Source organism: Cucumis melo, chromosome 4 (genome assembly GCF_025177605.1).
Source record: "Cucumis melo cultivar AY chromosome 4, USDA_Cmelo_AY_1.0, whole genome shotgun sequence".
Lineage (NCBI taxonomy): Eukaryota > Viridiplantae > Streptophyta > Magnoliopsida > Cucurbitales > Cucurbitaceae > Cucumis > Cucumis melo.
The window spans coordinates 28,880,781-28,898,125 of NC_066860.1; the positions used below are offsets into that span (position 1 = coordinate 28,880,781).

The following is a 17,345-nucleotide window of genomic DNA, read 5'->3' on the forward strand; positions in this document are numbered from 1 at the left end:
CATTTTTTTTTTTTGCACAATGGAGATGGGGAGATTTCAGAGAGCACTTCTTCTATAAATTGAACTTCTGTCAGTTAACTTCTGTGAGTTCTTAATATTAATTCTTACGATATAATTTTAAACATTAAAATGTTTAAACTTAAAAATAACTTATTTACTTTGAACAAAATATAAGAAGTTGAAATTCATTTAAATTACAACATAGTTCAAAGAAAGTTGAACTTTAATTCTTGTAATTGGATAAAATCTCATAAATAGTACTATGATGTGATAAATCAAACTTAACTTTTTAAAAGTGAAAACTAAAATGAATAAAAGTTCGAAGTGCCAAAAAATAGTATTTAAAGAAAAAAATTATAATTTTATTCATCTGACTTCATACCCAAATTTCAATAACAAGGACTAGAACCTATCATATCAAACTCCTAAGACTAGTACAAAAATTCTTAAACCTGAAGAACCAAATTAGAAAGTAACTAACCTTTTTATAAGGGGAAAGAAAACTATATTTTAGGCCTTACAAAGATTCTGACTGAATTTTGTACTAATAGTTTTTCATACATTTCATCAACTGATCAGTCACAGCCAAATTCTTCCATCCATTTGGGTATTACAAAGGCATCAGTGTAACGAAAAACACAAGTGTTGGCAGCAGCAGCAAAGGGATTGTGGAAATAAACCTGTCAAGAAGCTTTGTAAGAAAGAGAAAAAAAAAAAAGAACTAATAGAAATGGATATGGCTGAACCATTTCTAGTAACCTACTGATGGAGTTGTGTACACTTCAGCCATTTCCTTCCCAATTCTCCATGATATGAATTTATCCATTTGGGAATTCTAGTATGCTGTGGATGATGTTGTATCTCCTTTTATTTGCACTGTCTAGGTCGAAAATTCTCTTCGGATAATAGAGAGTTGATCAGGGTTTCGAGCCGTTTTGCTCCAGGACCAGGTTTCAATACATTAGTACTGCCGGTGATGGAGCATGGATCTGTTCCATTTTCGTGGCTTCCAATGCACCAACCACCAGCAACTACCATGTTGGGGCGTTTGTGTAGGAGTTGCTTGTCGATTTCATCGAGTACAGGATCTTCTCCAACAAACTTTCTTGCAAATGGAGCATTGCTATCCACCATCCTTTGCATATCATTGACATTGAGATGGTGAGGATGCTGTTTGGGAGGATTGTCCCATGATATGAAATGGAGGTCACTGTTCACAGTCGTGTTTTGGAACTGTTGTGCGTTGCAGACGACAGTGTGGAAGTACCCTTCTGGGGAAGATATGAAGTTTGCATAATACATGAGGACGATTCGAGGTAGATTTTCCCACCCCCAAATGCAGTAGTCAATAAAAGGCCGAGAAAGTGCCATCCAAGCGGACCCTGTGATAAGGCAAGACAAGAGTTCAGTAAAAGAACTCCTAAAGAAAAATTCATCCGTTCAAAGAAAGATAGGGATTAGAGATTGTAGGATTGCTGAATTACAGTATGGCCTAAATATATGCTAACGAAGTAATGAATTACATACAAAAAGTGAGCAAAACGAAACATTCAGTTGATATTCACAGAAAATAATGAGTTCTATGCAGAACATAATCTAAATTTGCACCTCGAAAAAAAAAAAATTATATGTAAGAAATCCAACATCATATCTAATCTTAACCAAAAAGAAAAGAAAAGAATGTATGTCTACATCCTTCAAGCTGTTTTTTTGGTTAATACTATGTTGTCAGTGGTTCCACTTTTTGTATCATGTTCATGGTCTATGCCATCGTATTGTTTATGATTCTAAGGCTACACTTCATGCAGGCAAGAAATGAAATGAATATCCTTAATATTACCTACATGAAAATTTTCCCATCACCAAATCATATTCTAAGCATGTACTTGAGATTTTCCACCATAACTTGTAATAACCTTAAAGCATAAGAACATGTTTACACCAAGGCATTCAAGTATATAAAGTGAGAAGGAAGATCTATACTTCTGAATGGCCTTCAAATTTTAATTTTGATTAATAACATAATGATCAAATCATCCTGAAACTTTTGCCACCATTCTTTGGTAATTTCTAGAGTTCTTTGAAGATGTAAACACAAAATAGAAAATACATACTTTTTTTGGATATCCACTAGTGTTCAGACCAACACATAACCTCTTAATTAATTATTGAGACTGTGTTTCCTTTGTATCACTATACCAACCCACCATGGTTAAAATAGAAAAACCTAGACTACATGAAGGTGCAAACACGTAAACGTTGCAAAGTTCCCCAACACTTTGAAAGCAAAAAGAAACAAGACATTAAGGCAATTAAATCATTTCTTGTTCCTCTCATCTGTTTCTTAGGAAATGAAGAAAGTACAAATATGTTGTCACATAATCGATACAATGATCAGCAGTTGCAAAGCAATGGCGCAAATTATGAAGTTCGTGTAGCAATATCAACTGAATGATCCAAGATAAGTTTCTAGCAAACTCAGAAGTCCATTAGCTGAACAAATAATTCTAAGACCTACATCCATAAGTCAATATCTAAATGGCAATTCCCATAGCAGCACTACAACAAAAACTAAACAATTGGAGTTTTCTGTGTCAGTTTATATCATACACACATCAAAAGGGAAAAGAGAAACCATTTGTTATCTAAATCTAAACCATGATCAATCAAATTCTTGTTCTAAGAAACAGAATTTTATTTTTTTCAAAATTTACCTGTAAAGAGTTTAAAGGCTGTTGGCACACTTCTACGCTGTGTAATCCAAAACACATCAGCTTTCTTCGACATATACAACCCAGGATCAATAATCACTGGCTTAGCCCTCTGACTCCTACAAACATCAAAACTCAATTTCAATATCAACCCTTTTAGGAAAAAAACGAGCCAAAAGAATAAAAAAGAAACACTGAAATACCAAAGAAGAAACATTTCACTTACTCTTTCCATCCAATGTTACTAGTATGATCAATGAAATTAAGATCACGAGGCAAGTAAGAAAAAGTATGCAGCAGATCTAGCAAAAAAATCCAAAACGCATCAACAAAAATCGTTAACTCATATAAGAGAAAAACCCAAATAAAAGGAGACTGAAATGAACAATAACAAAAACCCACCATCTTGTGTAACAAGAGGATAATCCGAAGCACTGAGGTTAATAAACCAATCCCAATCACCACCTTCTCGGAGCAAAATCGCCGCCGCGTGCAATGTATTAGCTACCATAGTCGGGCCTCGATATGTAACAAGATTAGCCTTAGTGATGACCTTCACATTCCCAAATTTCTTAAAATTGGGATGATTCTGCACATACTTTTGCAGATCCAGCCGCTCCTCCGGCGGCGATTCGAGGTCCAAATGTAAAACATACCGATTAATCGGATGGTACAGCGCTTCAAGCGTCCTTTTCAACATGTTTCCCTCTCCGACTGAACCCGAAATTAGGTACGCAAATCGCGGCGGCGGAGGGAGCGATGAAATTGGTACCGGATGAAGCTTCGATTCAACAAAGAACGAACTCGAAACAGCCACAGATTTGTAAAACGGAAACAAAGGCGTCCCTCCGGGGGAGGCCACCATTGAAAGAAAGAGAAGGAACAGAGAAACCATCGAGCCTATTGCTAACGGGAAGATCCATCGCCGCTCCATATTTGGTGGGTGTCTCAAATGCATATAGTAAGTCCTTAATTTCTTCATTTCGCCTTCAAAATCGAATGACCCCCAAAGCAATTGCTTCAAACATGGGGGTTTTGAGTGTGTAAATGGAAAAATGAGTTGAAAATCGAGTTGGGTGTTCACCGATCTTTGCTGAAACTGGATTGGAATCAACACGATTTGGGTTCAATACAGAAAAAGAAGGGATTTTGAGTGTTCAGTTGAGAAACGAACTAGAACACATTTTTTATATATGAGAAAAATATACATTCTATTTCAGTTTCTCTCTCTTTCTCTCTTTCAGGCTGCCATTGCATTTTTTGACTCTTCTCCCTAATCTACCTTGGATGAAAATGTAAGCAAAGATTTGATCTATTCAACAATGGTGGAATAGCCTTATATAGCTATCAAATTATTTCACTCTCACATTTTTCTCTTTGGTATGTTACTTTCTCATTAAAATTTGCGTTTCTAATCTAATTTTAATGTCTCTTTGACTAATGTTAACCTTTGATCTTAACATTTAGTTTGGTTTTCCTTTAATGTTTCATTATTTTTTAAAATCCTTTCTTTATGTCCATCAAATATTTAATAATTATGTAAACTTGTTTAAAAAATATAAAATGTTTATTGATTAATTTAAATATTTTTATTTTTATAAGTTTTCTATTTTTGAAGTACATTTACATTTACATTTACATTTTATTGATAATTTTACTAACAATTTTTAATAAATTTCAATTTTTTTTACCTTTTTTTTTTTTGTTGATATCAACGTTTTAAAATATTAACTCTAATATAATTTAATAGATTAAAGGAATATATATATATATATATATATATATATATAATTAAATATTCTTATCTTTAATTTTTATGCATTTTTTTCGATAAAGTTCTTGCGAAGAAGCATGTGTATTTTGTTTTTATTTTTGTTTTTTTGAATGTATGAACAAACATTTGTTAAATATAAATGAAAGCATCATTGAGCAATTTAGAAAAACAACGAAAATACAACAATAATCTTGATTAGGAATTGAAATACAATGCCTATGAAGTCAAAACAAAGAACAAAAAAAAGGAAATTAAATTAGATTTTATGATTGAAAAAATAGTTTAGAAAATTGAGAGATAAAGATGGAATTTAAATGACCATTTTAATTGTTGTGTTTAGATCATTAGGCCACTTTCATTTCATCCTCAACACATTAAAAAAAAAAAAATTCAAAAGTGATTAAATCAAAACATTAATATATTTGTTTATTTTCAATCTTATATAAAAAAAAATTCTTCCTTTTTTCTTTCTCCACAAAGGAAAAAAGAAATGTTCAATTTTCTCTTGGCTTAGGGGAGGAGATTGTCTATGCAAGGAAGGAATTTGCAAAAGATCAAATAATTAAAGGAAGAAAGAAAAAAAAAGCATCTTTTTAAAAAAGTATTCATGGATTTCATGCAACTAAAATAAAACCAAACAACAAACAATGTATGAATAGTGTTTATTGATTTACTTTCTTATCATTTTGTTAACTTGTGGAGTGTTAAAAACTTCTATCAACTAGGTTTTACTCATTTCAATTTTATATTTAGAGAAAAAGAAAACAATATTTCTTTCTTTAATTTACTTTTAGGAATTACGTTTTAGTTTTTTAAAGTGTCTAACATATGAGAAAAATCAATTCGAGAAACAAGGCTTACAAGAGGTCTCATACATTTTTTTCATAGCAGAAGGTAGGATTTCTTAATAATAATAATAATAATAATAATAATAGAACGAGCAAGCGAGTGAACCACAAAAGAAGACTTACTTAAATTTTTTCAAACATATGTTTTAGATTAAATTGAAGCATTTAACTTTAGTCTTTTAATGTATTTAGACCTATAAAAATGGTGAAACCAAACATCCTCCCGTTGCAATTTTATTGTCGTTTGTTAAACTTTAATTTCCATACCTTGTTCATCAAATGAGTATAAACAATATTTAAAATATCAATGTTGATAGAAGTGTCAAAAGAAGTGATTTAATTTTTTTGTATAACTCAATCTACACCTAATAAAAATATGTCATGCGACAGTATTCTTTTAAAATGATTATCTTTTTTCTTTTATGTACAAAAAGAGATATATCATAAATGAAAGTTATACGTGACCTATATTATACCTAATCATTATCCTGTGATCAATTAAAATATTAGCAAAGTTATCATTATGAAAGGTTTTCGAAATATATATACATGTATATAAGCACATAAGTTCAAAGAAATATATATAAATTAATAAAGAAACCATTTACTTTTGAATGAATTAGAACTCTTAATATTAATATTTATAGTTTAAGTTCAGAGAAGTTTATGTAAATAGTGAAAAAACTTAGAAAATATTTACGATATATAATAAAATAAGATTATAATTATAGTTTATGTACTTGTTTATTTTTCATATTTGTTAATTCTTTTACAATATATTGTAAATGTCAATTCAATGTTCGTTACATCGATGTAAATCATTGGACAAATAAAAATATTAATTATGATATTGACACATAGATAATAAAAAAAATTAATACCTTGGGATAAAGTAACATTTTAATCCATTTTAGTTAAAATAATATTAATGATATGAATTAAATAGACTATAGAGAGTGATGAATTTTACTATATTTAAAAAGTTGCACAAAATAACATAAATTAGACAATAAATATAATCTATAGCACAAAGAAACAATATTTGTAAAAATGACAATTTTTTATCAGTCATATGGTAATTTTTTTAAAATATGAATTTTGCCTTTCAGTTTCCTTCCTCTCATGCCACTAGAGATTATCTTCTATCATCGATATCATGCCACCGATAATAAAAATCGATAACAACTATCAGGGATAGCATATCATCGATAGTAAAACAATTACCAGTGATAGCGGTTAGTTTTTAATTTGAAAAATTTCGGTAAGGTTTTTTTTTTTAAAATCATTAATGTAAGAAAACCTTTTTTGAAAAAAGTTGGATGAAGTTGATATAATGAATTTGTGTTTGTGAGAGGAAGTTTGCTTTTCTTTAAAGTCAACCAATTACTTAAAAGGGGATGTTTCAATTTTATTATTATTATTAGAAACTAAACCGAAGAGATAGTAATGAAAAAGAGAGGTCCGTTGTTAATTAGAATTTTCCATAATAATCTTCAAAAATTACGATTCTTTTTCTTTTTCTTTTTCTTTCTTTCGAGTTCTTCCTAAAATTAATAGTAAAATTATGTGAGACATGAATTTCCATTACTTAAAGTACATTTATTGTCTCTATAACATAAAAATCAATCAATGTGGTTTGACCAATTGTTATCATTTTACTTTTTAAAACGATTCATGCTATATATATATATATATATTTATTGTATGAATTTGATGTTCTTGATCATCCATCTCTCATCTTAACATGTCAAATGATCAGTATAGTTATTGATAATTTGAATATAATTCTAATAGGAAAAACATTAAATATGTTAGATTAACAATATATATGATTTCTTTTTCTCTTTATAAATATAGAGTTAAATTGTAAATGGTGATTGTATTCAGTAAAATTGTTAATATTAAATCGAGATTTAGAAATTGCAAACAAATGGTAAAAATGAAAGGTTAGATATGTAAATAAAATTAGAAGTTGAAAGGAAAAAAGAGACAATAATTTAATGTAAAGCAATTTATAGGGAAGAAGGGTTGACCAAATCAAAGTAAAATTGAATAATTTTTACAGCCCAGATTTAATTGATAGCATATTGGTACAAAATAGATTTAATTTAATCTGCCTGCAGCCTAATTGAAGGTGACATTGATTTGATAACATTAATTGTTCACATTGGCCCAAGTTAGGTATGTCAACAAACATCACCAAATTTGATATCTACACCAAATTCCAAAAATTAACAAAAAAAAAAAAAAAAAAAAAAAAAAACATAACCAAACATTTTCTATATATTTAGTTTTCTTTGAATTATTCAAAGGTTAGGCAAAACGGGAAAGAGTTGAAAACTAAGATTTTTGTATGAATAATCCAATCTCCCAAACGTTAATGTTCATTTATGATGATCCAATTCTTAAAAAACCGATGAGAGCTAACTCTTATGCACTATAGAACCCTTAATTACTATTAAAAATACATTATAGTACAAAGAACATCTCACTCATCGCAAAATAGTCGAAATCTACAAAATAAATATGTAGAGAAGAGTAAGATGATATTCAAACAATTCTTATACATTTTCAAATTTAAATATTTTAGGAGACGATCAAGAAAAAAAATCCAACATTATAGTCAAATATTATAACAATATACATGTAACGAATATTTAAGTTTGGAATTTTTTTTTATAAAAAATGACAAATCTAACAAAATATTTAAAGAATATCAACCTATAGAATTTAAGTTTTTATTTATTTTACTAAAAAATGTTGATTAAATTTTTTTAATATATTTGGAACACTATGCAATAAGATATGGATTACTAGCATAAAATTAGAACAATGAGGGGAAATAATTTCTCAAGGTTAAAAATCTTAATACATTGCATACAAACATTTCTCAAGATTAAAATTATTAAACATAGAATAGAGACATAAAAAATTAATAATAAATAAAGATGATATTAATTATCATTAAAAGGTGATTTGATAATTTAATACTTTGAACTATTAAACTAAAAAATGTATATAAAAAAGGAAACATTGAAGATATAAAAATCATCAATAAATTATTCGTACCACGACATTAAATGAAAGTTGAGTTCACACTCTACACCAAATTCTACATTTATTTTAATTTCATCTTAAAATCTTTAAACAATTATCGATTTTTAATCAGTTATAAGTGAAGTTTGTCTTTTAGTAATTTAATTTTATAAAATTAACAGTTTGTCGATTTATTACGTTACATTTTATATTTTTACAAAGTATAAATATTTTATAAATATTTATATTTTTTATAATTCTTTTAATATTTACAATGGGTTTAATTTTTTTCGAATGTTCTATTTTATATGTATGTACTAAGTACATCCCATGAAATTAGAACAAATTATAGAGAGAAGGGTTGTTTGGTAACTAATTGCAATTAAAGAAAAGTAAAAGGGGAATTGCAAAACAAAATTCATGCACAAATAAATTTGGATAGAAAATAACTTTCTATACTGAAGAGCCAATTATAAACGTAACTCAATAATTTGATATAATCGTACATCAATCTTTCTCATGGTGAGTTTTTAAAACAAATAGTAAATGTTAATGCGATATACAATTTCTATTGTAAACACTATTTCACATCTACTATAAATCGATACCGATGTTATTGTTATCAATATTAATGTAATCATTACCAAAACTACGTGCATGGTAATGTTATTTGTCATTCCAATACAAATTCATAGTCGATGTCAATTCTAACAAACATATATATGTCAACGTTGAATGTGTGATTATCTATAGCTTCTTTTGCCAACAAGCGATCATAACTCATTTGACATATAGATGTGTTAGCAATTAAGAAGTATGTGGTTCAAATCTTTCTCTCTCATGATGAAAAAATAGTCTTACGTCTTCTTTACATTCACTACAAGAAAATGGAGAATTCCCGACGCCGAAAAGCACGTCGGCATAAAGAACGTCGGGAATAAGGGCTTTCCCGACGCCCTCAACAACGCGTCGGGAGATGCGTCGGGAAAACCTTTTTTCCCGACGCAACATGAAGGCGTCGGCAAAAAGTAAATCGGGAAAAGGGGTTTTTCCCGACACCGTGAACAGTGCGTCGGGAGCGGCGTCGGGAATAGGGGTTTTTCCCGACGCCGCGTTAAACGTCGGAAAAAGGGGTTTAATGAGCGTCGGGAATTCCCCTTTTCCCGACGCATTTTGAGGGATTTCCCGACGCCACGTCACTGCGTCGGGAAATCCCCTTTAAATTCGTTTCCGTTCTGTATTCACAGAACCGAAGCCGAGAGGAGAGGAGAAAAAGAAAGGAGAAGAAGAAGAACGTCGCCCGACCGTGCTTTCCTTTTGTTCCGCCGCCGACCGCCTCGCCGTTGTTCCTCGTCGCCGTCTGCCACTTTAGGTAAGTGAAATATGTAAATTTATTTAGTTTTTTTAGGGTTTTTTTTGATAAAAATTAGTTTAGGGTTTGTTTGTTTTTTTGTTTTTTTTTTTTGTTTCAAAGTTAAAAAAATGTATGTATTATTGAAATTGTTTAAAGTTCTTTTTTGTTTTTGTTTTAGTTTTGCTTTAGTTAATTAGTTTTAGGATTAGTTTTAGAATTTAGATTTTGAAATAGTTTTAGGATATAGATTTTGAATTAGTTTTAGGTTTTAGTGTTGAATTTGAATTTGAAGTGGTTTTAGGATTTAAGATTGACGTTGAGATTGAAGTTGAAATTGAATTTGAGATTGATAAAAAATTTGAATGTGTAGAGATTTTTGAGGTTATATTGAATTGGGGGGGGGGGGGGGTGTTTATTGAATTTGAGATTGTGATTTAGGATCTCCAATTACTTAGTCGTTTGAACTTTGAGAAATACCTAATAAACTTTTAATTTTGTGTTTATACAAAATGTTTAACATTCTTCAATCTTATATACGGATGGTTTTAATGGGTCTACTCAACATATTTCTTAAAACATGAGATTTATGAGAATGTGTTAGAATGCTAAGTTTCTGAAAATATTAGAGCAAAGAGATAATTTAAAGCAAAGCTAGATTTGAGACTTGCTTAATGCAAGAGTTTCTTTTTTCATAAGCATGCTAACTTAAGAAAGTTAAAGTTTTAGCATGAGATTTTTGAATATGCTTAAGTTTATACCGAGATGTCTTGATCTGATAGAAATTCTATGGGGAAGATTATCTTGTGTACAGTGGTCGTGTAATTATTATGAAATGGAATTACTACTTATCTGGGGAGAGGGAGGTTTAAGTTAAATTGAAAATGTTTGTTTTCTATGTCCATAGTCATTATGTCATATCGACCATCAAATTTTATGGAGACGGACGATATGTTCCTCCAGTTTGAGGACGATTTAGATAATAACATCGCGAGAGGGTCATCATCTGTGGGCGACAATACGGGTGAGTCTAAGAATTTTCTTCATTTTAACTTACAAATATTTCATGTTCTTTTTTCTAACTTTATATGTTATTGTCTACTTATTGAGCAGAGTCTTCTTCTCAACAAACGACTCCGACTCCTAGGAGACGTGCGCAGTCTCGACTCTTGGAGTTAGAGCGCCACGTTGCAATAAATGGGCGCATTCCGATGACGATCGCCCCTGGAGCGGAGAAGCCTATTTCTCCACACGCCGTTCGCTTCAGCCAGGCGATAGGCGTGTGCGTGCGAAAGACATTTCCCGTCCGCTGTCTTAAGTGGACGGACGTTGGGAGAGAATACATTGAGGTCGTCAAGGGCGACCTCCAGGTAATTAAATGCACTACACAATTATATATGATTTCATTTGAAACATATCTAACTTTAGCCAATCTAATGTGTTATGTTTGTAATGTGCAGCGATTCTTTGTGCTTGATTTCAATGATCAAGCAATGAACAGGTTTGTTGAGCATCAGATGCTCACGACCTTTAAAGAGTTCCGGGCCGACTGTCATAAACATTTCAAAAAGTACAGCGACCCGGAGGAGGCTCGTGCCAACCCACCAAACGCATTGGTTGGACGTGATGAGGATTGGCACTTCCTTTGCGACCATTATATCAGTCGTGCATTCCAGGTATTTGTCATGATTAATTATGATAACAAGTTTTTATATGTATAAGAAATAAACAATATAATTGTTTTAATGCAGGAGCAATCACGGACAAACAAGGCTGCTAGACAGAAGCAGCCTTACAATCATAGTAGCGGGTCCAAGTCGTTTCTACAACGACAGCATGAGCTCGCTGAAAGAAGAGGGCAGCCGGTCGATCGTGTGGAATTGTTCCGGGAAACACACGTTCGAGCTGGGACATTCGTGTCGCAAGCCGCCGAGGATGCGCATGTAAGTTATACCCTTATTAATTATCCACTTTTATTATATATTTTTGCGCGTTACCTAACATAATTTTTAAATTTGTTGCAGAATCAAATGCTGGAACTCCAATCCCAGCCTATCCCAAAGGGTAGTCAGCCACTCTCTGAGGATGAGATATGCGATCAGGTGTTGGGTAGACGACCAGGCTACTCAAAAGGCCTTGGTTGGGGACCCAAGCCGAAGGCCCGCAGAACGGCAAGTGCAAGCAGTTCGTCGACATCTTGTTCGCAGTCCACACAAAAAGAGATTGAATTACAAGCTAAACTTCATGAAGCTTTGGAACGGATTGAAGTACAAGATAGAAATCACCAAGCATTAGCTTCACAAGTGGAAGCTATGAAAAAGATGATTGAAGACCTAACTCGTGCACAACAGGGACCACCACATGATCCCTAGCTTCATTATGTTTATGTTTTTTCTATATTGAGAACTATATTTTGTTGTAGTCAACTTATTCGTATTATTAATTTTAATTCTATTTTTTTAATTTGTGTTTGTATATTTATTAATTTATTTTAATTTAATCCAAAACGTCGCGAAATTTTTTTGAGCAATCCGAACATCATTGTGAATGTTTGAGCAAAATATTATAAGGAAAAAAGTAAAAATAAAATATTTTAAAAAATATATAAAAAAATATTTCCCGACGTTCATTACGTCGGGAAAAAAACGTCGGGAAAGGTTTTCCCGACGCCGGAATATGCGTCGGCATAGACGGCGTCGGGAATAAGGTTTTCCCGACGCCGTCATGCCGACGCATATTCCGGCGTCGGGAAAACCTTTCCCGACGCTGCTTTGGTACGGCGTCGGGAAAGCCTCTCGCGACGCATTTCTCCCGACGTGCTTCCCGACGCCGTTTTGTACGTCGGGATATCCTTTTCCGACGTACTTTGCATTTTCGCCGACGTATTGGTGCGTCGGGAGTACCCCCGTTTCTTGTAGTGATTGCTGCCTTAACACTACCTTTCTTTACGTTGATTCTCTTGATTTAAGCAAATGGAGACCCACACCTTTTCATATCAATTTCAACAATGGTATACAAATTGTATCAAACATGTTAATATTTTCGATCAAATATTTATTAACTTTTATGGCTCGACACCAACACAGAGGGATTGAGGCACAAAATTCTATTATATATATCCTAAAATAATTCATAAAACACAAAAGAGAAAACAAAATATCATTAATGTGAAATATTATATATATAAATAATATATTTTAACTTGTTTTAAAGGGGGTAGAATATATATTTATTATTTTAATTTTTTTAAAACAATCATATTTCTTTTTTAAAATATTCAATCGTATCAACGTGGTTATTGATATTTAAAATTAAGATTTCAACATTTTCATCCATATCTACATTTTAGATCATGACGTTAACAATAACAACTAATCTTTATGTTGATAAAATAAATAAATAAATAACATACTTGTCAAAGTCAAGAAATACAAATTTAATCTATATAGTTAATATAGTACATTAGCATTATCTTGAATGCTAAGTTTGGTTTGGCCCTATGGTTAAATGGGAATTAATTTCAATATGATTTCTATGGTTGTAATTAGTAATTATCATAAACTTAGTCTATTATAAAAATAAAGTAACATATTTAGACTTTTAGTTGTAATGGAATTAGAAACTAGGGAAGTGAAATTAGAAATTAGAGATATTAAAGAAATTTGACAAAAAAATAATGGTACCTATAGGCATTTAATTAGAAGGTTTAGTTGGTATTATATGTGAAATTTAACGGGTTTAGTTCCAATCTAATCTTTGCCTTGTTTATGAAAAGTTTAACGACATTCAAATTTTGTATATGATTAAAAGTATATATAGTCTATTACATACATTTCAAAGCTAATAGACGATGTAAATTTAAAAGCCTAATGAAGTCTTAGGCTAAACTTGAGTATATGTATATGTGAGATTATGATTGAAACCTCCCGTCTTGAGGTTGGTAGTACATAATTATCTTAATTGAATTATGCTTATATCTAAATATAAAATTGTAGTTTTAATTATTGGGTTATACTTTATTTAAATTTTGTATGTTTTTTTTAATCGCATTGATTAAAAAAAATGAGATAGAAAAATTTTATTTTAATATTAGAATAATTGATGATATAAATTTTATATGTTAGATGTCTTTTGGCTTTGCTCAACTCAACTCCAAAGAAAGATGAAAGTGATATAGTAAATGTAGAGATTAAAAACCCTACTGAGAAGAGTACATAAACATTAAAGATATCAAAAGATTTAAATCTTGGCATTAAATTTAATTATTCATAATAGCTTGGCATTAAATAGAAAGTTTAGTTTGTCACCCATATCATATTAAATTGGAAATTTTGTTTCCATCATTTGGAGTATTAGATTTTTTTAGCTGAGATAGAAAAAAAAAAAAAAGAAGAAGAGAGATGATGAATGAAATAATAAATAATGTAATAGAGAGGTTTCAAGTATTGATATTATAATTAATGGTAGGTAATTAGAAATACCAATTCTAATAATTGAAATATATACATGAAGTGAGCTATAATAGTCTATCCTGTTTATATAAAGTTGAGGTCCAAACAATTATTATAATATTTACTATTTAGGTTATAGTATGTAGTATATGTTTGGTAGTGTGTAGATTGTTTTTGTTGACGTTTAATTTTTTTTTACTATTTTGTTTTCATTTAAGAAAGTAGCTCGATTTCATATTTTAAAAAATAGTAAATAATGTAATAAAATGTTTGTTTGGCCCCCAACTTCAAGTGATGGAGTTGACTATTATACTCGATCCATGTTTAAAGGCTCAAATTACAATAGTTGGAGCTTCAATATACAATAAATTAAACTGTTACCGTTTCAATTTTTTTTTTTTTTTTTGTTATTATATGTTTACTATTTCCTACTCATTCAAATAATTTGTAACCTAAACATGGATTATTATTACATCCTAAGATGGACCCTCTCCACTCAACTCATTGTAGTCCCAAATGTCCCTCTCTTAATTTTTATTAGGGGTCATTTGGGAACCAGCTAGAAGTTGATGTATTGGGTTTTTAGAGCTCACTCGATGTTTGAGACACTTACAATTAATAATAAATATTATTTCAACAATCTCTCTTTGCTACAATCTTTATTAATTATTTTTCTCTCATCCTCTCTTTTCTTCTTTTTTGCTAAACGGTTGTTTACTATTTCCTACTCAAACAAAAATAGTTTACATAATTATGATAACTTATACTAAAATAATATCCACCCAACCACTTATAACTATTTAATACCCACAGACTATGATAAAACAACTCTAAACCCTAAATGCCCATTTAGATATAAATATAATTTTTTTGTTAAATGAAATCTTAAACTTTTACTTTTGTGTCTAGTAGACATGACAGTATAGAAATAGTCTAATAGAAAAAAATATTCTATAACTCTTAGACATAAAATTGAAAATTTATAATGATATTGACATATTTTAAAATTCATAAACCCAATTAGATACCAAACCGTTAAAATAAAAATAAAAAAACCGAACCTATAATTTAGTGAGGAAAGAATAAAAGCTTTGTGAAATTAATTATATTAGGTCCTCTTTGAAAATAATTAATTTCATTTATAGTTTTTTTTAAATTGAAATTTGTGTTTCTTTCCTACCAAATTATAATTATTTCTTACCGTTGTTTTCTTTTCTTTCTTTTTTAGAAAACAAAAATTGAATTCTTATGGTCAGATTTAAAAAAACATGAAAAGGTTTTATTATTATTATTATTATTATTATTATTATTGTTTACTTCTCAAAACTAAACTTTGGTTATTTTTTCATAAAAGAAAATGGTAGAAAATGAAAAAAAAGAAATAAAATTGAACATCTACGTAAAAAAGTTTAACAATGCCTTGCCTTGAGTAATTAATATTATTTTCAATTTCATCTTTAAATCTTTAAATAACTATTTTAGACTTTTAGTTCAAGTAAAATTAGAGAAATTTAAGGGAGATAATTAATAAAGATGTTAAATTTAGGTGGGAAAAATAAAAGTAAAAGATAGAAGGCATTAAATTCATATGCAACTAAATTTAAATATAGGTAAACAAATATCAACCTAATTCAATATAGACTAATATGATCTACATGAAATTAAGATGGTGACTCCTTTTAATTTAAACAAATTGTTAATACATATAATGTTGATATGTCATATACAATTTTCGATTGAAAGCATGATATTACATCTATTTTAAATCGATATTGGTATCACATGTCGTTGTCTTGTTATAAATACGATATTAAAAACTATTTATGAGGTGAATTATAATGTCAATTTTCATTTCAATATCAAATTTGTAGTCGATGTCAATAAACAAATTCGACGTTGATGTTAATTAATAGTAATTATAACATCGACACAATTCGAATTCTCAACCCAACGTTTTTCCATATACCATATATTTCATGAATTCCATGAATACAATGACATAAACATTATATTTATACCAATTTCAACAACTAATGTTGACGTACATAAAATAAATAAATAAAATTAAACCTAAAAAAATATGGGGTTGCCAAATTTTCATTTGTACCTTAGCATTATATTATATTGAATGTAAGTTTGAGTTGGGTTATATTATTGCATAAAATGATACTTTAGTTATTTCATTATGATTTAACCTTGAGTTATTTATTTGAGTGTTTGAAGATAGTCGAATGTTATCTTAGATAATTATTTGATTTTTTGGATTATGAAAATCAAATCCTATAATCTTTTGATTTTTTACAATGTCTTACTTCTTTTTTAATTAAGAATTTGAAATTCTTAATCAAAATTTTAATTTGATCTTTCTATGCTTACTTCTATGCTTACGATTAAATGTGACTTTTTTGGACCAATTTTAGAGTGAATTGATCGAAACTCTAACCTCAAAGATTAGCCATACAAAAATAATTTTATAATTTAATGTCAATTGTGTTATATAAACTCATTTTAATTATTGAACCTAATTAAGAGAGTACATAAACATTAAAGATATGTATTCATAACAACTCGACATTAAATAGATAGGTTTAATTGTCACACCACACGTTAAATATTACATTTATTTAAAGCTTGGCTTCTTTTATTCATAATTACTCTTTTACAATTTTAGTTAACTTCGAATAAAAAAGTAATCGATCAAATTATTAGATATATACAAAGATGAATGTTATGTTTTAAAAAAAAATCCTACATCTATTTATTAGAAATTATCAGAAATAGGAAAAATGAATAAAATATTTACACTTTATAACAAAAAAAAATCTATTACGGTAGATTTTTGCTTTTTAGTGGGTTTTTTCTGATAAATAATTTGTTCTCTTTTAATAATTTTTTGTAAAAACCCCATACTTTTATCTTTAAGTCTCTAATTTCATTTTGTTTTACTTTTCTCTCTAAACAATTTTACCTTTTTCTATAACATTTTTCTTCTTTCTTAATTTTAAGAAATTTGAAAACTAGAACAATCATCAAACCAAAGTTTAATATGGGGTTTTTCCTTTTAAAAAGAAAACTAATTCAATTTGGACATATATCACTTTTTGTTGTTTTAATAAAAATAAAAGTCAATTAAAATGGATAGCAACTTTAAGAATAATAATAAAATGTATAACA

The 17,345-nt window shown here is 29.5% G+C and overlaps 2 protein-coding genes across 3 annotated transcripts; one reads left to right on the forward strand and one right to left on the reverse strand.

Annotated features, from left to right (window-relative positions):
- Positions 1–340: 340 nt before the first annotated feature.
- On the reverse strand, positions 341–4,097 carry LOC103487031 (beta-glucuronosyltransferase GlcAT14B). 2 transcript variants are annotated; one of them, XR_537162.3, is made up of 5 exons: positions 3,114–4,020; positions 2,938–3,013; positions 2,715–2,830; positions 764–1,382; positions 341–680 (listed from the first exon to the last, which is right to left on the reverse strand). XR_537162.3 is itself a non-coding variant. In XM_008445218.3 (4 exons), exons 1-4 carry the CDS (start codon positions 3,691–3,693, stop codon positions 868–870), a joined length of 1,287 nt encoding a protein of 428 aa, XP_008443440.2. In that variant the 5' UTR covers positions 3,694–4,097; the 3' UTR covers positions 341–867. The 2 variants fall into 2 exon arrangements, 1 of the variants encoding a protein (XP_008443440.2); XM_008445218.3 differs by having other exon boundaries at positions 341–1,382; positions 3,114–4,097.
- Positions 4,098–10,633: 6,536 nt separating this feature from the next.
- On the forward strand, positions 10,634–12,183 carry LOC127149077 (uncharacterized). Its single transcript, XM_051083906.1, has 5 exons — positions 10,634–10,744; positions 10,834–11,090; positions 11,181–11,396; positions 11,472–11,663; positions 11,745–12,183. Exons 1-5 carry the CDS (start codon positions 10,657–10,659, stop codon positions 12,090–12,092), a joined length of 1,101 nt encoding a protein of 366 aa, XP_050939863.1. The 5' UTR covers positions 10,634–10,656; the 3' UTR covers positions 12,093–12,183.
- Positions 12,184–17,345: the final 5,162 nt, after the last annotated feature.